We start from the raw sequence: 26205 nt of genomic DNA on the forward strand, positions 1-26205 counted from the left end.
TTATGCAAAAAATGTAATAAGCAACAGATAATTATTGGAGGTTAAATGCATATAAACATATTGAAAATAATTGAAAAAAAAAACATAAATCATAACATTTTCGCAGATAAAAATGCTTGAAATTACCTCCTGACTACGGGAAAAAAAAAATTCAAAAATAATTGTGACTTAGAGAACGATAGAATTGTTCCAAAAATTCTAGTGTATTTTAAATTCTGTTTTTCTTAGACCGTTGCAAATATTTAAACAAAGTTCATAAACATGAAAAATGCAACACAAAATCGATTTGCCAAAACGTAGAGAAATGCGCTGCTGCTGCCGTTGGCCACGTACGACGTTCCCAAACTGCCCTCGGGCCACCACTCCGCCCCGTCCCATCCCGCCCCAGGTTACGTAAATCTCTGCTTCTCTTGCGTTCATACGAGGGAGGGAGTTCGGACTCTGCAGTCAGTAGTAAGCCAGTCAGTGCCTCGAAATATTTAATCTACCTTAATTTATTCATAAATCTAATTAATGAACACTTTCGTTTTTCAGCCTCCTCCGTTCCAGGCGATGTCTGGCGGACACCTCCATGAACGCGATAAACTCCTCGTCCAGGGCCTCGTCCTCCTGGTCCTCGTCCTGCTGCTGGCTTTGTTGCGCCTCACGAACTTCTGCTTCTGCTGCGTAAACGTACGCGCACGCCGCCGCCACCGTGATGGGATTGAGACATGGAAGAAGAAGCAAGCAGAGAAGAAAAAAATCAGAGAGGCAAATCAGCAATGTTCAATCATGTGGCAGCGGGTGGATTTCTCTTATGCAACACCCCGCACATGCACACACATTCGTCAGTCAGATTCCCTCCTCTGGCTAATTTGGAACGCAGGCCGACCGATTGAGGGTTAGAGGTATCAAAGGAGATCTTACTCGATGAAGAAGGTGCAGCAGTAATTGAGGGAGGAGGGAGGATATTTTAGTGAGATCTGCGTGATTAACGCACATTTAAAGTAGCAAAGGCTTAAGCTGACCGTGTGAAACGCAACGCGTATAGTTTTACGGATGTAAAATAGAAAGATTTCATCAATTTATTATGCGAAATCTAAAAATACACCTAAATAGTGCCAGCAAATTGCAACAAGTAGAGGTTTTTAAAAAAGGATTACTTTTCGATACAAGTGCCGAAAAGAAAAACTTTTGACTGATTTTGCCAAGGTCAGTAGTATTGCAAAAAACATTTCACAACTACACAAAATTATATTTCAAACCGAATACTATCATTGGAAATGAAAATCTTTTTTTTTTTTCATTATTGATTACACCCCCAAAGAAAATTTGTAAAAACATGAAAAATTGTCTAAGCCGAAATACCATTTTTTTGGTATGTTTGGGGTATTTCAGTTTATTACCAAATAACCTTGAAAGCATTGGACAATTTTTACCAATTTCAAAGTCTAAATCTAATTTAGGTATTTTTGCAGAATAAATATAAAAATTGAAATAACAAGACAGAATTTTAAAATTTCAATGCAAAAAGATATAGAAAATGCATTATCAAAACAAGTGCTTTCGTTAGAATTGAAAAATTTCAGATATGATTATGTTTATTATTGATAAACCCCTTTAGGAACTTTGAAAAATCTTTGAAAATTAAAAATAAAAGTCAGTATACCACATTTTTGTATTTTTGTTGTACATATATCAGTTTATATCAAATATTCCTGTATTTTCTGGTTTTTATCTACTTGTTAAAACTTTTGCTGTACATGTACCCAGTTTAATTTAAAAAAACATTTATTTTTCAATCTCTTTACTTTTCAGATGCATGAGGCAAACGACAAGGGAAATGTGTAGAATTTCTTCGGTATCAATACTATAGCTAAATATTGAGTAATCCTTGAAAAATAATCTCAAGGATAATTAAAGAGCAAACCCATTTTAGGTATTATTCTGATACTTAAAAATTCAAAAGAAAAATTGTCGAAGGTTTGATACCAAATATTTATATTTTTTAGTATTTCAGTCCGAATTTCTCTGTTATACGGGAAAATGTTGACCAATTTTTACAAGGACAATAATTTTGCATCAAACAGACATTTTAAAACTAAAGCTGAAATGAAAAAATATAATGTTGATTTATTTAATTATTGATGAAGTGTTGGAAATTGGGTACTAAAGCCCTATGTCAATTTTTATGTACAACGGTAAAAAACACGATCAAAAACCATTTCTGATCACTTTTTTTTAATTTTAATGCAAAAAAAAAATGACAAGATAACATTTTTTCGATGGATCAACTATGGTCCCCTTGGAAAGTGCTGTCTAGTAGGAACTTTCTGTCAAGAAGGACCGCGAGGTAAATTTTTCAAATTTGATTCAAAATCCATTTTAAACTCTTTGTGGTCATAGAGTCATTGTACTCAGAAAAATAAGCTTTATCGCTGTAAACAATAATATCAGCAATCTAAGCTTCATTTTAGGACCCAATTGTCTAAGTCAGTAACCATATTTTGTATGTTCGGTTCTACAAAATAATTTTGAAACTATGTGAGATATTTTGCAACAAAATTCCATTTCAAATCTTTCTTTCAGAAAGAAAATTAAACATTTTATAAAAAAAATTAAGCTTTTTCAAGTGGGAATACCAAATTTTGGTATTTTTGTAATATTTCAATTTTTTTATCATGTATCACTAAAACAGAGTTTGCTTTTTTTTTCTATGAAAACTACAAATCAAATTAAAAGCTAATGCCCTTCTTCCAAATAAGATAACTGTCTAATATTTGTTTCACTATTGCGGACTTCGAACCTTAGCAACTCACCATCGTCTTCATCCTCCGAGTCTTGCACCGTGAGACGCCGTTTGAGGCGTGCATTCTCCACACGTAGCTTCAACGCGTGCTGCTTCCAGTAGTTCATCTGATGCTGGCTGTGCCACTTTATGATATTCTGATACGTTTTGATCCAGATATTTTGAGCGTTTTTCATTCGAGGATGATGTGGCACTGTGCGGTGGTTAAAGTTGGGGTTGTTGTTGGGAACCGATGCTGCCCTGTTCTGCCCGACAAAGCATTCCTCCCCCGACTGCAGGCCCTTTTCGATGGCTCGTTTTGCTTGCTTGGCATTCTTCTTGCGTTTGTACTTTCTTCGATTTTTATTACGAGCAGCTTTGGGTTTGTCCTGCTCGACGGATTTTTTCATTGAAAAGCGAGTATTTCAAACAATATTTTCACACTCAATAGAAAACGATTACATCAATTGAAATCAGCTGCAGCTTGCTTTGTTTTGTTTACACCATGAATGGAAACGATCAACAAGCGCAGCAGGTACACTCTAAATTGAAAACCCGTATCGTTTTTCTCAACCTCTCTCTTCCTCTCTTCCTAAACTGATCGTTCTCCTGTCAAACTGTGACGACGACGAAGTGGCAAAAGCGAAGAAAGAAAAATATTTTGGTTGCGAAGTTGGTGTTCATTGTGTTCCGTGCCTGCCAGTGAAAAACACTCCCATTTTGGACTAAAAATTGGAATTTGTGTAAAATGAAGTGTTCGCGCGGCCAGAATCGTTGAAGGTCGTTCGCGCCCCGTTGGAATTTAGAGGAAATCGCGTTTTCCTCCTGGAAAAAATCTATTGAGTGATTCATCGTTTGTCTGGTGTACCTTCGGGAAGTGTGTGGAAGACACTAGATAGGGGAGGAGGGGACCCGTCGGTCGTCTGCGTTTCACCTTTTCGTGGAACGGTGTCATCATCCGAGGGGGGAGGAGGGTGGTTCAACAAAAGAAAAACAAAACGCAATTTGGAAGTTTAGAACGAAAATTTGGAGAACAATGGACAACGAAAACGTCACGGTGAGTGCATTGGAATTTTGATGTGGCCTTATTAGTGTGTATGGCTCAGTCGGACCACTATTTTTGCGTTTGGTAGTATACGTATGTAGTCACCCACTAAAAAGCAGTGAAGGGGAAGGCCAGCGACCTTCAGGCAACTTTATTTGCACAAATGGCTTTCGGTTAGTGGATGTGTATCACGGCACACATTGTGCAATGATTTCCGATTTCCGGAACCATATTTTTGCTGGATTGGTTTTTTGTAAAATCTAAAAGAACAGTTTGATTTTTGAGTTTGACTTTTCCGGGCAAAGTATAGGGTTTGACTTTGGCCTTCATCTATCTTCGGAACCCAAATAATTCATAATATTCTTTTAAATTATTTTAAACATATGCAATTCTTTTTTGGTTCTATGGGGGAAAATAATAGAATTTTAAATACTTTCGAAACAAATTATTATAGTTTCTGATACAATTTTGTGAGTTTCTCCATTCTTCTAATAACTTTCTGTGTTTTTTAATTCAAGCTAAATTTTATACCTACTCCATGAAATTTCAAATTACTCTTGCTACAGTTTTTATGAGTTTTTGTCCAATTAAAAGTTTTTTACGAAGTTTATGAAAAAATACTGAACTCAAACTTATTTTTAAGAATTAAATTTTGCTTTATAATAATTATTTTTTCTATCAGTATTTTTGTGAGTTTTATATTATTTCAAAAATAAGCATTTCTAAAAATTGTTTTATGAGATTTAAAAAAATGCATTATCATTGGTATATTCTTCCAAATCCAATTTATTCTTGTTTCAATTTTTTTATGAGTTTCCCAATATTTTGAACATAAGCAGTTCTTTAAAAAGATTTTTGAGAAACAGTCTGAACTGAAACATATTGCATTTATATTTGCTCATTCTTTCAAAACAATAAAAAAAATATTTCTGTCATGTTTTTGTTTGTTTCTTATGCATTTTTAAAATATTTGTACTAGACTTTTGTGTATAGTTTAAACATTCTTTTGTATGCTTTGAAAACAAATTAATTTTGTCTCATTTAGAATAAATCTAAATAATTGAGAACTATTCTAACATATTTCATTGAAACTTCAATGCCTTAAAAATAATTTCTGTAATAGTTTTATAAGTTTCTAATATTTTCAATAATTTATTTGATTCAGTATTTTCTTCCATTGTTTCAAACATTTCTTTAATCAGCCTGAATTTTTTTTTAATCATACGTATTTAAGGTAATCAAATCAAATTTACCTTGTCTAAATTTTCTGAGAGTTGAAAAAAAAATTAGACGATATCTGAACTTACATATTTTTGAAATAGTATTATATTATTTTTTTTTTGTAATATTTTTGTTTCATTTTTATTTTATTTTTAATTTGATGTTTTTTAAAATAGTAAAACTATTTTTTTTGGTAATTACAAACATATTTTTACACTCTGTATTTAAATTTACTTTATTTATATTTCAGTAATGGGCGGTAGGCGTGGCTGAATGGTTACGCTGTTCGCTTTGAAAGCGGAAGGTTCTGGGTTCAATTCCCATCTGCTCCTATCGAGAAATTATGGAAAGAAGGAATTCTGAACACTTGAATATGAACGAAAAATTCATTAGCTCGTGGCGGGGTTCGATCCCTCGTCCTTTGGGTCAGCAGACAAAAATGCTAACCACCAGGCCATCGAGGCTTAGTTGACTAGAAGGATTAAGAATGCTATAAGAATCCAAGAAACTTGATTGGAATCTATGTGAACCTAAGAACAGGAAATGCAATATTGAATGCAAGTTGAATTTAAGAACTTTACTGGTTGCATACTCGTTAGGCGAATATTGAACTTCAACACGACCAGAATTCACCACAAAAAGCTTGGTGAACCGAATTGGAAAGCTTCCAAAATGAATCCAAGAACATACGAAGAATTAAGGACTATAAATAGATTTGACCGGCCGCATCACTTACCACGGTGAATCCTGGCTTCACACCCATCTTACTAACACCCTCAAACCTCACGTGATACTTTGTCGAAGACGCAGCCGATTTAGCGGTCTTCATCACTCAAGTATCGGACTAAAATTCCTATCCACTTCCCCGTGTCTTACCACTGGTCGTGGCCGGCGCTGTGATTGGCTAGCATGATAGGGACATTTGAAAGTTGCGAAGTGGTGATGATTGTTTCCTACTCTTCATCTGTGGTCCACGGAGCAATTCTTGGAGGTCCTGGCCAATAACAGAGTAGCAACTACGGGTAGACACCAATGCTATGCTATGCTATTTCAGTAATGGGCGGAGAATCACACTCCGCCTCATCACTTCTTGCCATTTAGGCCTGTTGTATATTTGACCTTTTAACCAATCGACCTTTTGTCATACATTCACAGCAGCGGACAAAGGTTGAACTCTGTGTAACCTATTGTAGCGTAATTAAATAAACTGGCAATATATTACATCAGAATGCATTGAAACATCACAAGCGTTAAAGCGGCCAGGCCTACTGGGTAACGTTTACCGCATTCGATGATTCATTGAAGTGGGTTGAGTCTGAGCACGGAGTGTTCATACAGCAACACAATTCTAACAACCACAACCATTCTATGAAATTTTTGGAACTCCGGGACCCTCTGGTATGGGACATTGTATTTCCACGAATGCCTTGAACAATATTTGCCGTGGTTCTAACGCCACAACTCAATTAATTTGTTAATTTCACAGTATGTTTTGTCTCATCCATTTTCAGGAAATCTTCATGCAGCATGGCGTCACGCTCAAAAAGGCCAGCGCCAGTCACATGTCCGCCCTGAGCACAGTGGGCGTGCTGGCCTTTTGCAAGTACCAGAACAGAGATCTGCACTTTTTCGAGTGGAAGCAAACAGACATGTGCGAGATTCTGGACACCGAAAGCCAGGACTCCGGTTGGTCGCTGGTGGACACCATCGAGTCCACTTCGTCCAGCCCCATTCCTGGAATCTCCGGAAGCGCGCAAAAATCTTCAGAGGCGAATGACGCGACGGCGGCTGGGCAAACAGAGGGCTTCCCAACGTCCAAGAATGCCAAACCGTCCGTGATGGTCTTCTTCCGGGACTTGCTGGGCATCGAGTACAGCAAGAACGAGCTGCGCTTCTTCAACCCGGATTACTCCGTGCACAGTGCGTACCTGTTTGCGCACGGGTCGCCGTACTCGTTTGTGGATTTCCTCGAGCGGAGACGCTTCATCCGGAAGAACTCCCGCCGGAAGCACTACTACTACTGTCAGGAAGTGGCCGAAACGGACGACAAACTGCAGCGGTCTTTTTCGGAGCTCAACATCGAAGACATCCGGAATCGTCCCCGTGCCAATCCGTACTTTGATTTCGTGTCCAAGCTGGCCAGCGTGCATCACCAGATATTGCCACTTGGGAGGGCGGCCCCGGAGGAGCGGCGAAGTCCGCAGGAGGAACTGGGGAGGGACGTTGTTGTGAAGCAGCCGACCAGCAACGGAATCGATAAGATGAAGAAGGAAGAGGTGAGGCCGGTGGTGAGTAAATTGGCACCGCGACCGCCGGTGCACCGGGGACAACCGTTGACGGCGAAGCAGTGGGCGGATCTGAAGGCTCAGGATGGGTCCATCACGGATCCGGATCTGCTGAAGGAGATCATTTTTAGAGGGGTGAGTCAAGTTTTATTAATTTAACCCTTTACAACCCAAATTTTTTTTTTTTTTTTTTTTTTCATTGAATATGAGGTCATTTTGAGCAACTTTTGTTATTTTAGTATTTTTATTTGCATCTTGTTTAGTTTGTATTTCTGATAGTATTTGGCTTACTCTACCACCTCCTATCATTAACTTTTGCCTATCTAGTTTTTTCATGTTTTAACAGTCAGTTTGATCCAAGGTTTGATCCATCAAAACAAGAATTGCAGATAGTCTTCATTTTCAATTTTTTGCCTTTTTGGCAGGTTGCTAAAACGAAACCATAACAACATTTTTGCCTAGGTTTTTAAAAACGTGGGTTTTATAAAAACCTAGATGCTTGGATATCCAAATTTTGATTTTTTGTTTTTTTTTTATTTTTAACTTTTGAATTTTAGATTTTTTAATTTCTGGGTCTTTGAACTTTTGAATATTTTTTAAATTTTTGAATGTCTTGAAAAAAAAATAAGTTTGTAATTTTACAATTTTTGGATTTTTAAATTTTGGATTCTTTTTAGATTTCTTGAATTTTTTATCTTATTTTTTGTTTGTTTGTATCTTTAAATTTATAAATTTCTGATCATCTTTGAATTTTCAATTTTTTAAATTCGAAATTCAATTTTTCTGCCAGACAATTTAATGATAATTGTTTAGCTTTCCCTCTTTCCTTTCCCTTTCCTTCTCCCCCGAGCAGTAAACAAAATCCGTCCTTTTAATATTAAGATTCTGCATTTTGAAATTCAGAATTATAAGGAATTTAAGAATTTTCAAAACGTTTGTAATTTTCAGTCGCATTCAAATAAGCAAATCCGAATTGGGTCCTAAAATGAAGCTTAAATTTGTGATATTATTGTTCACAACGATAAAGCTTATTTTTCTGAGTACAATAACCCTTTGCACAACCGCAAAGGATATAAAATGGGTTTTTGAATCAATTTGGAAATCGCGGCCATTCTTGACAGAAAAGGTCCTACTTGACAGCTCGTTCCAAGGGGAACATAGTTGATCCATCGAAAAAATGTTGTCTCGTATTTTTTTTTTTTGCTTTTAAGGCGTCATCCATAAAGTATGTCACGCTAAAATCGGCCAAAAAATTAAGCTTTAAACTGAAAAAATACAACTATCAGCTAAATTTTGTTTTGTTTGAAATAGTTCCATTCAATTGATTCAAATTGAAATCAACAAACCAATACTAATAATAATTCTGTAATTTCGGAATCAATACTAATAATAACTGCTAAAAAAAATTTAGTGTAATTGAATTGAAATTTGATCAAAATTATTCAAAATATCAAACTCGGAATTCCAGACTTTTCCCGATTTTTGTCGGATTTTGGCGAATTCCCTACTTTTCCCGACTTTCCTGATTTCCCGTCTTTAGTAGCCTCCCTGAAAAATGGCCTAAAATTACCGAGAAATTTGTCCCTTTCTAATTCCAGGGCATCTCCGACGACATCCGCGCCGAGCTGTGGAAGTATCTCCTCGGGCTGGACGTGTGGGAGCACACCACGGTCCAACGGGACGAGCGGCGTGCCAGCAAAACCCAGGAATACTTCCAGATGAAGCTGCAGTGGCTCACAATCACCCCGATCCAGGAGCACAACTTTACCGGCTATCGGGAACGCAAGTGCCAGATCGAAAAGGACGTCAAGCGGACGGACCGGACGTACGAGTTCTTCGCCGGGGACGACAACCCTAACCTGGCCAAGTTGCAGGACATTTTGATGACTTATGTGATGTTCAATTTCGATTTGGGGTACGTGCAAGGGATGAGCGACTTGCTGGCGCCGATTCTGAGCTTGGTGCAGAACGAGGCGGAGTCGTTTTGGTGCTTTGTCGGATTTATGGCGAAGGTGTTTAACAATTTTGATATCGACCAGAAAGGCATGAAGCAGCAGTTGGAGCATTTGCGGACGCTGTTGGCGTTTGTGAATGAAAAGTTGTACAATTATTTGATGGAGAACCAGTCGGAGAATATGTACTTTTGCTTCCGGTGGCTGCTGGTTTGGTTCAAGCGGGAATTTTCCAACATCGACATCATGCACCTGTGGGAGATCCTGTGGACGGGACTGCCCTGTCCCAACTTCCACCTCTTCATTAGCGTGGTTCACGTTTCTATGAAAAAGACAAAAGTTGTTATTTTGTCTTGCATCAACCGGAATTTTATTCTTTTATGTCCCCAGAAGCACTCCTGAAAATTTGAGCCCATTTGGTAAGGTCTAGGAGCTCCAGTTTTAATTTGAAATTTATATGGGATTTTGATTTATTTTCCATGGGAAACTATCTTTTTTTACATTGTATTAGGATATTTTTTTATAAATCGATGAAATGACTTGATTCTTATAGTAGGAGATAGGTTTTGAACTGGGGAACAACTTTGTAGAACATACCAACATGCTAGGAAGTGACCCTTTAAAGATACAGATACTTTTAGATGGTGGCTTTTGAAGGGGCCAGCCACCATCTAAAAGTATCTGTATCTTTAAAGGGTCACTTCCTAGCATGTTGGTATGTTCTACAAAGTTGTTCCCCAGTTCAAAACCTATCTCCTACTATAAGAATCAAGTCATTTCATCGATTTATAAAAAAAAAATCCTAATACAATGTAAAAAAAGATAGTTTCCCATGGAAAATAAATCAAAATCCCATATAAATTTCAAATTAAAACTGGAGCTCCTAGACCTTACCAAATGGGCTCAAATTTTCAGGAGTGCTTCTGGGGACATAAAAGAATGAAATTCCGGTTGATGCAAGACAAAATAACATCTTTTGTCTTTTTCATAGAAACGTGAACCACGCTACTCTTCATCTGCGTGGCAATTTTGGACCAGGAAATGGACGTCTTTATAAATCAAGAATTTACCTTCACCGAGATCCTCAAGCACGTCAACGAACTTTCCGGCAATTTGAACCTGCTCGCGATCCTCGAACAAGCCGAGAGCATTTACCTGCAGGTCAAGCGAAGTCTGGAAACGTCCAAAGAGCCCCACGTGGAGCTGCGGAAGATGATTGGCGAAGAGATCAGTCCCGGGCAGCAGCAGCAGCAGCAGTCGGGAAGTGACGAGGATGACGATAGCTACGCGGCGATCGTGAGTGAAAAATCAACCGAAGATCAGGAAGCAATGCAGCGAAAGGTGGACGAAGCGTGCGATTTGTCGCTGAGTTATGCGTTTTTCTAACAAGTGAGAAGGGGGGGAATAGCAACTTATCTTATGTTTTTTTTTTTTGTAAACTATCCAATTACCTAATCCAGTCACATAAACACGCAGCTTATGATGTAGATTTGGAGTCGATTGTGAACGGGGGCTATGACGAGAAATTTGTAATTGATATAAACATATTTCAATGGGACTTTTTGTAGTATGTGTACATAACTGTTTATTAAAGTTATTTTATGAGTTGAAAGATTTAGAAGGATTTCTTGGATGACCCCGAGGAGGAAGTTCTCAAAACAAATCAAACACGCAGAAGCTTACCTTAAAACAACGCAAACTATATATTCACTTGCCCACCTTCGCCTTCTTGTTGGCCTTCGCAATCTTGCTCTTGAGCGCCTTCACGTCAACCTTGCCGCCGTCCTGCTTCGTCTTCTGTCCCTTCTTGCCCTCATCCGGTGCCACAAAGTCTTTCTCCCGCCGTACCTTCTGCGTCTCCGAGTTCTTCTTTTCCTTATCCTTGCGCTCCTGGTTCCGCTTCGCCTTCTTCTGCGCCTCCGTGAGGAAGTACTCGCCCGAGGCCAACTCCTTGTCCACTTTGCTCTCGAGCAGCGGCGGCGGGAACGGCGTGTGGTCCTTCTTGTCCTTCTTCTGCTTCTTGGCCACCGCATCCTTGGGCATCTTCCGCTTCGTCGTGTTCTTCGACTGGAACCGCGGCAAGAATCGCTCCCAGTTCTCGTCCTGCAGCTTGTCGTCCTTCATCAGCTCGCGCTTGATCATCAGCGCTTTGATGTTGTAAATCGGGTGAATGTTCTTCATCGTTTCCTCCACCACCTTCCGCACGCACTGCAGCCCCTTGTACGGCCCGATCGCGGACACCGTCGCGCCCTGCACCAGCACGTAACAGTTGGTCAACAGTTCCAGCGACTTGAGCGTGCATCCGTTTGGCCCGATCAACCGATTCCTCCGCTTCACAAACTTTGCCTTGTTCCGTACCAAATTTTTAATCTTGATAATGTCACAGCTGATCTCATCCTCCAGCACCTTGACCGCCTGCTCGAACGGAACCGACCGCGACAGCAGCTTGATCAAATCGCGCGCCTTCAAAATGATAAACGGATCCCACGTCTTCCGCGTCGTCTTCACCGTCATATTGCCCTGGATCAGATCCAGCTCCGACTTTACGTTGTGTCCCTCCAGCGCCTTCTCCACCAGTGGCCAACACTCCTTGATGTACTTCTCCCGGTACTTGGGGAACAAACACGCGAACGAACTCTCCTCCGCAAGGCCATGCGGGTTGTCCGCCTGCTTAAACTCCGGAATCTTCAGTAACCACGCGTTCTCAACCGGCCCGTTAAAGTGCTCGATCTGGTCGCCGGCCTGGTCATTGGTGTCCGACTCGGAATCGCTCATGATTGCGGGTCACGGAACGTAATTTAAAAATTAAATTCAAAAACTCCCAGAAAAAACGCACGTTGTTTTCGTTTCGAGGTAAATGTTTACAATGCGGCTCGCAGAGGAGAGCAGAACTGCACGCAAAACCGGAGTTAGGTATAAATTACTTATTTTTAGTATTTTTTGAACTTATGTTCTAGCTTGTCAAATTATACCTAAAATTTAGTATTTTTTTCTTCCTAAAATTTAGTATTTTTTTAGAACACTGGAATACTTCTAAAAAAATACTAAATTTAAGTATTTTTTGGAACTTGCGTTAATTTCACGATTTGACATGTCAGTTCGGTGCCGGTTGTGTAGCACTTTGGAAGGTTTTTGGCCAGCTGCTATAGGTAAGTTGTATTTTTCTGCCGGAAGGAACCGGTTTGCGTCAAAGCCCGTTGTGGGTTGTAATCAGGAATACGGATTTTGCGGTTCGGATTATCCGCCAGAGGAAAATGCAACGCCGGGTGTTGTAGGAAGAGGACGGACGCCGGGTGTAGAAGGAAGAGGACGAAACATTCAACTCCTGGCGACGGCGATCCGGCTCCCGGTGGCTGTTCTTCAAGTCGGCATCGACGGCAGTATTGAAAGGAACCGGTTTGCGTGGCAGAGTTGGTGGGTTGGCGTTGGCAGGGATGTTGCGAGGAGGAGGTGGATGTTGATTAAACAATCCGCTGGGAGTTGAATGTTTCGCTGAAAAAAGGTGCCGGTCGGGCCGGAAAATTTCTGGCGGGACGTTTACTGTTCCGTCAACATGCGGCAGTTCGTTAAGTTCACCAACTCTTCCTCCTCCATCCCTTGTGGACGGATAAACGCGGCACCGGTTAAACATGAGAATCGGACGGAAGACAGCGGCAAAAAGGGAAATGCCGTAAAGGAGTTGTTTGTTCCGCCGGGAGTTGGTGAAGCAAAACAGGTGCTAATTTGCAGTGAAAGTTGGTGAAGAGTGTGTGTGTGTGTATCTGTGAAAAATTATAAAATACAAAAACCATACAAAAAATAAAATAAAAATAAAAAAACAATTAACAGGACAGAGAGAGAGGGGGAGAAGGATAGACAAAGTGGGAGAGAGTGAAAAGATGGAGAGAGAGATAGATAGAGGTAGAGAGAGGAGGAGGAGAGGGAAAGAGAAAGTGGGAGAGACGAGGAAGAGAGAGAGAAAATGTGTGTGTGAGAGACGGGGGGGGGGGGGGCAGAGAGAAAGTGGGAGAGAGAGAGAAAGTAGGAGAAAAGAGAGAGAGAGAGAGGGAGATACAAGGTGGGAGTGAGAGGGCAAATAAAGAGGAAAATATAGAGAGAGAGATGAAAGAGAAAGTGAGAGAGAGTAGGAGAAGGAGACAGAAAGTGGGAAAGAGAGAGGGGGAGAAAATGTGGGAGAGATAGAGGGGAAGAGGAATAGTGAGAGAGAGAAGGAGAGAGAGAGAGAGAGAGAGAAAACAATTTAAAATTCTTAATTTCCGAATATTCTTAAACTTCAAAATTTCAAATATTTAAAGATTTAAAATTATTAAAATATTAAAAAATAATAAAAATTAAATAAATAAAAATGAAAATATAAAAAATTGTATTAATATTGAAATATTAAAATATTAAAATATATAAATATCAAAAGATTAAAATATTAAAATATTTAAATATTTAAATATTTAATTATTAAAATATTAAAATATTAAAATATTAAAATAATAAAATATTAAAATATTAAAATATTAAAATATTAAAATATTAAAATATTAAAATATTAAAATATTAAAATATTAAAATATTAAAATATTAAAATATTAAAATATTAAAATATTAAAATATTAAAATATTAAAATATTAAAATATTAAAATATTAAAATATTAAAATATTAAAATATTAAAATATTAAAATATTAAAATATTAAAATATTAAAATATTAAAATATTAAAATATTAAAATATTAAAATATTAAAATATTAAAATATTAAAATATTAAAATATTAAAATATTAAAATATTAAAATATTAAAATATTAAAATATTAAAATATTAAAATATTAAAATATTAAAATATTAAAATATTAAAATATTAAAATATTAAAATATTAAAATATTAAAATATTAAAATATTGAAAAATTAAAATATTAAAATATTAAAATATTAAAATAGTGAAATATTAAAATATTAAAATATTAAAATATTAAAATATTAAAATATTAAAATATTAAAATATTAAAATATTAAAATATTAAAATATTAAAATATTAAAATATTAAAATATTAAAATATTAAAATATTAAAATATTAAAATATTAAAATATTAAAATATGAAAATATTAAAATATTAAAACATTAAACTTAAAAAAAAATAAAGTTTAAAATAAACAATAAAAAAAACTTAAACATAAAAAACTACATTAATATTAAAAATAGTTTTAAGCAAAAAAAATAAAAAAATATGTAATATTATTATGTTAGAACATTTATGAAATAGTTGTGTTTTATGTAAATAAAAATATTAATATCATTTAAACCAATGTTTTCTTCTGCCTGCATATCTCTTCGATAGTACCTAATTTGATCTTTGATTATTCCTGAATGTAAGTAAGTAATTTTGGATCCCTTACTTTTCCAGGAAATACCTTAAATTTAGGTATTTATGCTTAGAAATTAGGAATAATCGGGGTCCGCCATCTTGGATTATTCCTAAATATAAGTAATTCTAGATCCCTCACATTTCCAGAAAATACCTCAAGTTTAGGTATTTATGCCTAGAAATCAGGAATAATTGTGGTCCGCCATCTTGGATTATTCCTAAATATAAGTAATTTTGGATCCCTCACATTTCCAGAAAATACCTCAAATTTAGGTATTAATGCCTAGAAATCAGGAATAATTGTGGTCCACCATCTTGGATTATTCCTAAATATAAGTAATTTTGGATCCCTCACTTTTCCAGAAAATACCTCAAATTTAGGTATTTATGCCTAGAAATCAGGAATAATCATGGTCCGCCATCTTGGATTATACCTAAAAATAAGTTTTTTTGAATCCCGAACTTTTCCAGAAAATAACTAAATTTTAGGTTTTTTTGCCTAGAATTTAGTAATAATCATGGTCCACCATCTTGGATTATTCCTAAATATAAGTAATTTTGGATCCCTCACATTTCCAGAAAATACCTCAAATTTAGGTATTTATGCCTAGAAATCAGGAATAATTGTGGTCCGCCATCTTGGATTATTCCTAAATATAAGTAATTTTGGATCCCTCACTTTTCCAGAAAATACCTCAAATTTAGGTATTTATGCCTAGAAATCAGGAATAATCATGGTCCGCCATCTTGGATTATACCTAAAAATAAGTTATTTTGAATCCCGAACTTTTCCAGAAAATAACTAAATTTTAGGTATTTATGCCTAGAATTTAGTAATAATCATGGTCCGCCATCTTGGATTATACCTAAATATTAGTTATTTTGGATCCCAAACTTTTCCAGAAAATACCTAAAATTTAGGTATTTTGGTTCTTCAATTATACCTAAAATATAGGAATTCTCGTACTAAAACGCTATTAGTAATTTTATTACTAATAGCCGATTAGTAATAAAATACCTTATTGCAGTCAGGTTCGATTATACCTAAAAATTAGGAATTTATACCTAATGTCCGTTTTGCGTGTGTCGAATGAGGAATGCCCTTCAGAAACGATGTCGCTTTCTTAAGACAGATGCACGCACAACTCAGTTTACTCATAACGGACTTTAACTTCAGTTAAAATTTTCACCACCATTTCCAATCAATCAGTTAACGTCAAAAGCGAATTTACTCAGAAATGAGTAAATGGAGCAGCTGACAGATTTCTGTGAACTTCATTAAGATCTTGTTATACTTCACGCAATTTTCGTTGAAATCGGAGTAAAATTAACTCAAATCTGGCAGACTGATTTACTCATATTGGAGTTGGTTCGGTTTTGACGAAAACTGAGTGATTTTGGACGAGCTTGTTCAAAATTCAGCTAATCGAAAAATAAAAAAAGAGAAATAAAACAAGGCGAAAAAAGGTGCAAAATAACCTCATCAAACTTTTTTGGTTAAAATAAAATAGTTACCCAAAATATATAATTGAAACATTTTTTTTTAAATTGAAATAAATAAAATTTTATTATGAAAAAACATAAAAAACATGCAAAATGCAAAGAAAAAATAAAATTCTAAAATACTTATATTCTTAAACTCTTAAATTCTTAAATTGGGTACTAAAGCCTTATGTCAATTTTTATGAACAACGGTAAAAAACACGATTAAAAACCATTTCTGATCACTTTTTTTCATTTTAATGCAAAAAAATAAATTACAAGACAACATTTTTTCGATGGATCAACTATGGTCCCCTTGGAACGAGCTGTCAAGTAGAAGCTTTTCTGTCAAGAAGGACCGAGAGGATAATTTTTCAAAATTGATTTAAAAATCCATTTTAAACTCTTTGTGGTCGTACAAAGGGTCATTGTACTCAGAAAAATAAGCTTTATCGCTGTAAATAATAATATCAGCAATCTAAGCTTCATTTTAGGACCCAATTCTTAAATTCTTAAATTCTTAAATTCTTAAATTCTTAAATTCTTAAATTTTAAATTCTTAAATTCTTAAATTCTTAAATTCTTAAATTCTTAAATTCTTAAATTCTTAAATTCTTAAATTCTTAAATTCTTAAATTCTTAAATTCTTAGATTCTTAAATTCTTAGATTCTTAAATTCTTAAATTCTTAAATTCTTAAATGACTGAGTTCTTCCTTGCTTTCATATTTAATTTATGAACTTTTAATTTAACGAATTTTAGAGTTTAAAAATTTTATAATATCGAATTTTGATATTTTAGAAATTGTATTTAATTTGATATTTTTTATTTCTAGCTTTTGAAATTTTAATTCTAAGAAAATCTGATTTATTGAATACTCAGATTTCCAAATTATTTAATTTTTAAATTTCAAAGTTTTGGTACCTTAGAATTTCAAAATTTCAACTCTATTTTTCATCTTTAGTTTCTTTTTCTTATATTGGTATTTATGAATGCTGCTTTTTCAAATTTTTAATTTTTTTAACATCTGCATTTTTGTGTTTCGAAAATTATAAAGTTTTCAATTATTGAATTTTTCTGCCAGAAAATATCGAGAAACTTTATTTCGGAATTTTTCCAAATCCAAATCATTTGATTTTTTCATCAAAACTTATGTTTTCGTTTCTTGCGAGCTGCATACTTGCTTTAAACATTAAAAATCGAAATCCGTATTACTTTTTTGTTCAATGAATTTGATGTATAATTTCTCAATATTTAAGCAATGAAATTGCGCCTGTCCGGCTGAAATCCAATTTAAGGTTTTATTTTGTTTTCCAACGATGAGTGACGATTACAAAACAGAGAATAATTGCCGTTGTTTCAAATAAAGTAAAGTTAGAAATTCAAGTGAGCCTACAACGTCTATCTTTCCCCAACATCTTCTCCCCCTTCCAAGCGGCGACCCCGGGGGCAACATTTCGAAAAATAAGTTACAAAACTATCTCACTTCCAGCTTATTCGATACGGAATCCTCCCCCATGGTAACTTTAGTGACCACCTCCACGCAGCGCCAGCACCAGATGCAGCACCGAACCACCTTGAACCTTGTAATCCTGGGCGGTTTTGTCGTCGTTCCTACAAAATGAAGCAAAATTTTAACTCCAATCCTCAATCCCAGCCCAAAATACGCCTCGACTCACATCTGCTTGCCGGAAAAGATGAGTCGCTGCTGCTGCGGTGGGATGCCTTCCTTCTCCTCCACCCGCTCCTTGATTCGGTCCACTTTGTCCGTGGGCTCAATGTCGATCTCGATTTCCTTTCCGGTCAGGGTCTGCGGGAAGATACCAACCTAATCAACCTCAATTCCACCGGAACCGGGTGCCCCTCGAACTTACCTTCACTTTGATCAGCATTTTGGCGAAATTGGCTCGTGCGATGCGGACGAAAATCGAATTTTTCCCCTGCAAAATTTCAAGGTGTTTGCGGAACTTTTTCTGGTTCTTCCCTCTGCGACGATGACGCTCGGTTCGCGGTTTGACAGCTGCTCTCCGGCGGCTGCTGACGCCCTTTGGGATTGTTGCTTTGCTATAAAAAGGGATTTGTCAGTTAGGACGACATGACATTTGCTTTAGAATTGGGTACTAAAGCCCTATGTCAATTTTTATGTACAACGGTAAAAAAACACGATTAAAAACCATTTCTGATCACTTTTTTTCATTTTAATGCAAATTTTTTTTTTGACAGGACAACATTTTTTCGATGGATCAACTATGGTCCCCTTGGAACGAGCTGTCAAGTAGGAACTTTTCTGTCAAGAAGGACCGCGAGGTTAATTTTTCCTAATTGATTTAAAAATCCATTTTAAACTCTTTGTGGTCGTACAAAGGGTCATTGTACTCAGAAAAATAAGCTTTATCGCTGTTAACAATAATATCAGCAATCTAAGCTTCATTTTAGGACCCAATTAATAAAAATTATGCTAGAATCGGTTTTGAAATTCCAAATAAAATAAAAATTTAATTTAAAATATTGAAATTCTAGCATTATATTTCATGTTTTTTTTAAAGCTATTATGTTTATAGGACTTCAAAAAGTTTAGATTTTAGCTATAATCATTAATCATCAGGATTGTTTTCAGTTAATTAGACTTCTATTTCCAGTAAAATTTTGAAGTTGTTTTCAAAATAATTTTTTTGTCCACTTATTTTTTGGACCGATTTAGAAAGGATGGAGAGGGGGGTGGGCATAAACTTATAGAAAATCAAAATATTTTTAAACCTGCCCAAATTTTAGAATTTTAGAATTTTAGAATTTTAGAATTTTAGAATTTTAGAATTTTAGAATTTTAGAATTTTAGAATTTTAGAATTTTAGAATTTTAGAATTTTAGAATTTTAGAATTTTAGAATTTTAGAATTTTAGAATTTTAGAATTTTAGAATTTTAGAATTTTAGAATTTTAGAATTTTAGAATTTTAGAATTTTAGAATTTTAGAATTTTAGAATTTTAGAATTTTAGAATTTTAGAATTTTAGAATTTTAGAATTTTAGAATTTTAGAATTTTAGAATTTTAGAATTTTAGAATTTTAGAATTTTAGAATTTTAGAATTTTAGAATTTTAGAATTTTAGAATTTCAGAATTTTAGAATTTTAGAATTTTAGAATTTTAGAATTTTAGAATTTTAGAATTTTAGAATTTTAGAATTTTAGAATTTTAGAATTTTAGAATTTTAGAATTTTAGAATTTTAGAATTTTAGAATTTTAGAATTTTAGAATTTTAGAATTTTAGAATTTTAGAATTTTAGAATTTTAGAATTTTAGAATTTTAGAATTTTAGAATTTTAGAATTTTAGAATTTTAGAATTTTAGAATTTTAGAATTTTAGAATTTTAGAATTTTAGAATTTTAGAATTTTAGAATTTTAGAATTTTAGAATTTTAGAATTTTAGAATTTTAGAATTTTAGAATTTTAGAATTTTAGAATTTTAGAATTTTAGAATTTTAGAATTTTAGAATTTTAGAATTTTAGAATTTTAGAATTTTAGAATTTTAGAATTTCAGAATTTCAGAATTTTAGAATTTTAGAACACGCAGAAAAATGTTTTGTAGAATCAGCCTGTACGAGGTTTGATTCAACAAAATATTTTGTTGAATATAATCAACAAAATTATTGCACTGAATCAACTCTCGCATTTTGTTGTTTCAAATCGGGATGTTTTGTTGTTTCAAAGCTATTTTTTTGTTGGATCTACCCTCATTTTTGTTGATCAATATTTGACAGAAAGTGTGTTCAAATCAGATTTTTGTTGAATCAAAGTAACGTTTTTGTTGAAACAAGGCAGATATATGTTTCAAAATAAGACCTGAAATTTATTTGATTCACAAAAACATTGAATTGAAATTAAAATGCTCATTATCGTTGGAACATTGCATTTTATTTTATTTATTTAAAAAAAAAGAAGAAAAAATCACTCTGCATCTTCAAACGATAAATCACGACCTCGAGCACGATCGGTTCGTGTGCAGTTTGGTTGAACCGCATCTGATGCCAATGCTGTCGTCACCCCGGAAGGAATCAACGACAAACTGTATCCGCGGGTTGAATGGGTCGTGTGGCTAATGGCGTCCAACATATTGAGGTTGTTTTCCACAGAGGTCTAAAAGAGTAAAAATGGGCGTTTAGAAACGAGGTCATTTTAGATAGAATGCCAAAGTTTTTACCAAACAAGTTACGCTGAGAGTTTGGACAAATCCGGGAAAATTATCCGCCGCAGGAGTAACAGGCGGTGTAATTTCTTACTCCTGCTGCATCCGTTTCTCACAAGGTTTCTCACCACGAATTCCACGGATAAATTTATTAAATATTACGAAATTCCGCTGACGCTTAGCGAACAGCCCTTGGATGGGTAGATTGCGTGAACGGAACAGACGCAAAACCCGGAAAAACAGACATTTAAGATTGAACCGCACCGTTGACGAATTAACAAAAAAAAATGTTTGACAGATGGTGGGCACGTGTAAAGCCAAATTGATTCAATGCCGTTTTTTGGTAGAATCAACGCAATAATTTTGTTGTTATTTCATAAGTGTTTGACAAAATACATCGAGTCAATTCATCGCAAAATTTTGAGTTGTTTCAATTGGTTTTGAGCGTTATTTCAACAAAAAATTGTAAAATAAAAACAACAAAAAATATTGTTGATTCAAACAGGCCTGATTTTTTTGCGTGAATGTAAGTGCTCTTTGACAAACTTTATGAATTTAGAATTTAATTATTTTACTACCTTACAATTTTACATTTAAGCTATTTTATTGTTTTACTAATTTACAGCTTTTTTATGTTTTATAACTATTGATTTCAAAAAATAATATTTATTGCAAAAAAAATATAAAACCATCGCACAATTTTATAATTTTAAAGTTTATTCAAAAAGGACAATTTGAATTAAGCACAGTATTTTTTAAATAAATTGACATTTTAAACAATTTATCAATTTTATAAAATTGTTTTTTCCAGATTTAGTCATAAAAAAATAAATTTCATAGGTCTTAAAAAAACTAATTTTATAATTTGAGTACACTCAAACCCCGATGGTTTGACACCAACTGTTGTCAAACGAACGGGGTCACGTTTTAGTTTGACACCCCTTTTACACGGAGTTCACACACACTACTAAACGTGTGTTTTGATAGTGTGCGTGAGCGCCGTGTAAAAAGTGACAGTTCGTCACTTTTTAGTTTGACTTTGACCAACCAACGGGGTACAAACTAAAAAAGTGTCAAACGAAAAAGTGACCAACCACCGGGGGTTGAGTGTATTCAAATTTCTTCGACATTAAATTGCAATTCCTGCCATAATGTCGACCTAACAATTCATTTCCTTTGGTCGTCTCAATAGACAACTCCCTTTTGAGCGCACGCCGCGCGCGCGAGCCAATTCGTAAACAAAACGATAAGTTTGTGAAATCTCATTAAATTGTTGAGCAAAGTTCATAAGTTTGAATAAAATTTGGTTCAATTCGTTGTTTATTACGATCATGGATTCTAAAAAGTGCTTCAAGATAATATCCGATTTAGCGGAGGCAAAACCAGAAGGTAAGGCAATTATTCTTTATGTAAGCATTCTCTAAAACCTGCAACTTTCAGACCTCAACATATCCCGACTACAATCGATCCTGAACCTCACCGCCGATGACCCCAACTGCTCTTCAGCTCCGGCGACGTCCTGTGGACACTTTCCCAGCACTATCTCCACATCATGCAGCAGTTCCTCACGACGTGCCTCGTCCAAAAACGACCAGCTTCCAACGATTCCGACGCCCCTGCGGAAGACATCCTCAATCCACGGGAGCAAATCCAGTTCTTCACGGCGGTCGACCGGATCCGCCAGTTTACGGTCAGTCTGTACCTGCCGAAGGAGCTGCGGGGACTGACCCGGTGCGACTTGATTTTGATGGTGCAGCTGGAACCGGAGGAGGGGATGAGGAGGTTGCGGTACTGCTTGGGCGCTTTTAGGAGGTTGTTTGAGTTTCGGGCGGTTGCGGTGGAGAAAAGATTGGAGTATTGCGTGCTGGAGTACATTGCTGGGACGTTTGGACTGTGTTTGATGGAGGGAGGTTTCGGTGGGTTGCGGGATAACGAATTGTTCAAAGGTTTCGAGCTGTTCTCTTTGGATGCGATTTTCAAGACTTTGCTGATCATCAAAGGAAGTCCAAATGTTTCGCTGGAACTGGCCAAACAAATTCACCTGGAGCTGTTGCGGCAAACTGGTCAGCCGGGAGGCTTTCCCGTGCTTTGCCGGACGCTGCTGACCAACGTGCCCTCGGACGAAACGCCCACCTGGAAGAAGAGCGAAGTGATCGCTAAAATTGTTGCAAGTAAAGGCCACACAAAGGCGTTCTACCGCCAGGTGTTGAAGGATTGCTTCACCTTTTACGAGACCTCCTTGCTGAGTGGCGAGCAGGACAATCTGACCTACGTCGGAACGTGCATCGAGTGTCTGCGGCAGATGTATCAGCTTCCGGCGGCGTACGAGGAGTTGAGACGGACCATTCGGGTGTACTTTGTGGCGCGATTTGACGTCCTCGCGCAGCCAAAGGACTTGCTGAGTGGGTCGATTGTGGTGGAGCGGTCGGAACTGGTCACCGGGCTGTATCTGAACTACATGGCCTTTAGCGGATCTTCGTGCAGTTCGCTGAACTCGTCGATATTGGTGCCTTATTTGCAGATGTTTTTGAAGTTGTACTCGCTGCTGCCGTTGGGTGAGCTGGACGAGAGGAATTATTTGCAGACGTTGGTCGTTTTTTGTCTGGCGAATCGGGAAAAGGCGGAGCTGGAGTCGGTGCTGAGGGATTTGCTTGTTGGATCTGAGGCAGACGAAGCCATGAAAAAGTTTCATTCCCGGATTTATTTGAAGAATTTGGAGGGAGAAGAAAAGTATTCGCTGCAAGTTGGACCAGGATCAGATGACGATTCGGAAGAGGACAGTTTAGGTCCAATTTTGGTTGAAATTTTGAAGGCGTCAAATCGAAATCTTCTCATCTACGACGTATTCGTTGTTCTTTTGAAGCTGTTTGATGAGATAACTTCGGTGAGTTTTGAAAAAATCCAACAATTGATCAACATTTGATAATTTTAAATTTCCAGAAATCTTCCGCGAATCTACTACTCGACGCGGAAGAACAGGACGCTTCCAACCGCAAGCTATTCTTCAAAAAGTACGTCCTTATCCAAGCCCTGACGGATCTCATCAGTCACCGTCACTTCCACGCTCAACTGTACGAAAACCCAGCGGAAATCCTAACCTTCATCAAATCAACACTCGAGCGAGCTCTGGAAGGAAAGACCCAATCCGAAGACCTCCTCGAAGTCATGCTGTCCATCTTCCAAGAATACCTGCGACGGTTACAAACCCGAGACGACGTTCAGCAGATCGTCAAGCTTCTCCAACGTTACAAAAGCTCCAAATTTTACACCCCCCAACTTCGAACGCAGATCGAGCACATTTGCAAAGATCCAAACTCAGTTCAACCCCCCGACCAGGACCTCACCCCCTACGCCAACGCCACCAGCCTCTGCCTGGAAAAAGAACCCTACTGCAAAGTGTACGGCACCACCCTGCTGATCAAGCTGCTCAAAGAGCGCGACCCGGAAACAACCGCCAACAAACACGCCGTGCTCATCCTCGCCCTGGACAACCTCAAATCGGTCGAAAGTTACGCCTTCCTCAACTCGGTCCGTCTGCTGGTTGCTCTCTGCGATACGGTGCTCGAAGCGGACACGCTGGACGCGTTAATCCGGGAGTACCAGCGCGCCGACAACGAGCTGGACTTCCGGCTTAAGGTGGGCGAAGCGGCGCTCAAGACGGTGGACGCGATGGGACCGGTGGCGTTCAAGTATCGCGAGCAGCTGGTGAATTGCTTCCTGCACGGATGCAAGAGCGGGGTGGACGAGTTTCGCGCGTCGAGCCTGGCGAACCTGGGGAATGTGTGCAAGATTCTGTCGTATCAGGTGCATAACTTCTTCTATGAGATGTTCCTCGTCATCAAATGCACCATCGAAACCGACCAATACCTCCCCGCTCGTCGCGCCGCCATCTTCGTCCTCGCCCAACTGCTCGAAGGCATAGACAACCTGCTCACCCTGGAGGACTACCTTCTGCTCGTGTACCGCTTCCTCAAGCACATAATCTCAACCGAACTCGACGACGTAACCCAGCTGCAAGCCGCCGTCGCGCTGGACCATCTGAACGCGCGGACGAAGGAATTTCTCAGCGCCGCACAGGAAACAGGGAAGCTGGAGAAGGAAATTCGGATATTTGGCATCAAGGAGGAAGAAGCGGAACGACGGCGCAAGGCGGCCAAAGGCGCCGACAGCGTGCTAATCAAGATGTTGGAGTAAAAAAAAAATTCGCATTCAAAAAGTTGTTATAAATATATTTGAAAAATTCTCTACCCAAACCGGAAATGGATTTTTTTTTTTCATTTGACTAAAACTTTGTGGGAGCCTTCCCTATGTGTAATTGGTTCACCCATAAAAGTGTCAAAAATGGTACGTAAATATTCAAAAATCTGTAACTTTTGAAGGAGTTTTCTGATCAATTTGGTGTCTTCGGCAAAGTTGGCACCCCGGGATTCGAACTGACGACCTATGGATTGTGAGTCCAACTGCCTACCAGCGACTACACCGAGACAGGACCCAGGGAGACGACTCCTACACCTGGATTGAGCTAACGACCTAACCTGTAGGTTAGACCGGAGCCAACATTTACTTCCCTATCCAAAGGAAGGCGTGATCAGACAAATCTCATCTCAAAATTTGACACCGGGACCGATCCCACGAGTTCAGAAAAAAATAGGTACACAGAAAAAAAATCCCAAATTGGTATTTTTTTTATTCTTGGTCAAAAATTTTGCCGACGAATTTATTTATGAGCAATTCCAGCTCAAATCAGGATTTTTTCTGGTACTTTTGTACCCGACCCTCTCCGATTTCAATGAAACTTTGTAGACATGTTATCCTAGGCCTGTATAAGTCATTTTTGTGTAGATGGAGCCAATAGTACTCGAGAATAACATTTGAGAAGGGCGTAAGGTATTTAAATATTTTAGTGTTTTGTAATTTTAAAATTACTGTATCTCGAAGCCGTTGCATCGTATCAAAAAGTGGTCAAAGACACACTTGTAGGAAATTGGACGGGCTTTCTGCTAAAAATACACTGAAACAAAAATACGCGCCACTTTTACGTCATTTTTCAATTTTTAAGTTTAAAAGTTAAATTTGAAGGTGACGTCACGATTTTTTTTCGCTTAAAATTTTTGAGGAAATACCCTAAGATGTTACCAAAAGACTGACGAAAAATGCAGGATGGTATGTCTCTCATAAAAAAATACAAAAATCATTTACTAAAACTGTTTTTTTGAAAAGTGGTCTAAACGTCAAAATTTTTAAAAACCGGTAGTGGGAATCGATTCCCCAGATAATTTTACATAAAAGTCTCCATATTGACCATTGTCCTATGTCCAATCCTTGGGAAGATACAGCGGTTTTAAAAATAAAAATGTTGAAAAACGGGATTTTTGGTGGTTTTTGGCATTTTCTATATGACAGACTTGGTTTTTCAGTCTCGTAAATATTTTTACCGGAAAGCTCGTCCAATTTCCCATAAGTTTGCCTTTGACAGCTTTTTGATTTATATCGTTTTTATATTTATGTAATCAAATTTACTATCCTGGTTTCTACCACACTGAAAACAATATTCTATTTTCAGTTATAAGCAATGTAAGCCCTTACATCCAATTGAAATGCTGTCAAAGGCAAACTTATGGGAAATTGGACGAGCTTTCCGTTAAAAATATTTACGAGACTGAAAAATCAAGTCTGTCATATAGAAATTGTCAAAAACCACCAAAAATCCCGTTTTTCAACATTTTTATTTTTAAAACCGCTGTATCTTCCCAAGGATTGGACATAGGACAATGGTCAATACGGAGACTTTTATGTAAAATTGTCTGGAGAATCGATTCCCACTACCGGTTTTTAAAAATTTTGACATTTAGACCACTTTTCAAAAAAACAGTTTTAGTAAATTATTTTTGAATTTTTTTAGGAGAGAC

At 36.9% G+C, this 26205-nt stretch overlaps 5 protein-coding genes across 6 annotated transcripts; 2 read left to right on the top strand and 3 right to left on the bottom strand.

The window, feature by feature from the left end:
* Positions 1-466: 466 nt before the first annotated feature.
* Positions 467-3276, bottom strand: LOC120426272 (uncharacterized). Of its 2 annotated transcripts, none has more exons than XM_039591015.2 (2): positions 2799-3276; positions 467-659 (listed from the first exon to the last, which is right to left on the bottom strand). In XM_039591015.2, the coding sequence occupies exons 1-2, from the start codon at positions 3175-3177 to the stop codon at positions 511-513; spliced, it is 528 nt and encodes a 175-aa protein (XP_039446949.1). In that variant the 5' UTR covers positions 3178-3276; the 3' UTR covers positions 467-510. The 2 variants fall into 2 exon arrangements, with proteins under 2 accessions (XP_039446949.1, XP_039446948.1); XM_039591014.2 differs by having other exon boundaries at positions 467-662; positions 2799-3267.
* A 115-nt stretch (positions 3277-3391) lies between these two features.
* On the top strand, positions 3392-10882 carry LOC120426270 (TBC1 domain family member 15). The gene is made up of 4 exons (XM_039591012.1): positions 3392-3824; positions 6545-7453; positions 8917-9567; positions 10279-10882. The coding sequence occupies exons 1-4, from the start codon at positions 3804-3806 to the stop codon at positions 10654-10656; spliced, it is 1959 nt and encodes a 652-aa protein (XP_039446946.1). The 5' UTR covers positions 3392-3803; the 3' UTR covers positions 10657-10882.
* A 67-nt stretch (positions 10883-10949) lies between these two features.
* LOC120426271 (KRR1 small subunit processome component homolog) lies at positions 10950-12136 on the bottom strand. The gene has a single exon (XM_039591013.2). The coding sequence runs from the start codon at positions 12043-12045 to the stop codon at positions 10978-10980; it is 1068 nt and encodes a 355-aa protein (XP_039446947.1). The 5' UTR covers positions 12046-12136; the 3' UTR covers positions 10950-10977.
* Positions 12137-17398: 5262 nt separating this feature from the next.
* Positions 17399-18146, bottom strand: LOC120426277 (NEDD8). Its single transcript, XM_039591022.2, has 3 exons — positions 17986-18146; positions 17791-17921; positions 17399-17725 (listed from the first exon to the last, which is right to left on the bottom strand). The coding sequence occupies exons 1-3, from the start codon at positions 18001-18003 to the stop codon at positions 17638-17640; spliced, it is 237 nt and encodes a 78-aa protein (XP_039446956.1). The 5' UTR covers positions 18004-18146; the 3' UTR covers positions 17399-17637.
* Positions 18147-21627: 3481 nt separating this feature from the next.
* LOC120426269 (transport and Golgi organization protein 6) lies at positions 21628-24569 on the top strand. The gene is made up of 3 exons (XM_039591010.2): positions 21628-21641; positions 21803-23180; positions 23237-24569. Exons 1-3 carry the CDS (start codon positions 21628-21630, stop codon positions 24488-24490), a joined length of 2646 nt encoding a protein of 881 aa, XP_039446944.1. The 3' UTR covers positions 24491-24569.
* The last annotated feature ends 1636 nt before the right edge of the window (positions 24570-26205 follow it).

Source organism: Culex pipiens, chromosome 2 (assembly GCF_016801865.2).
Source record: "Culex pipiens pallens isolate TS chromosome 2, TS_CPP_V2, whole genome shotgun sequence".
Lineage (NCBI taxonomy): Eukaryota > Metazoa > Arthropoda > Insecta > Diptera > Culicidae > Culex > Culex pipiens.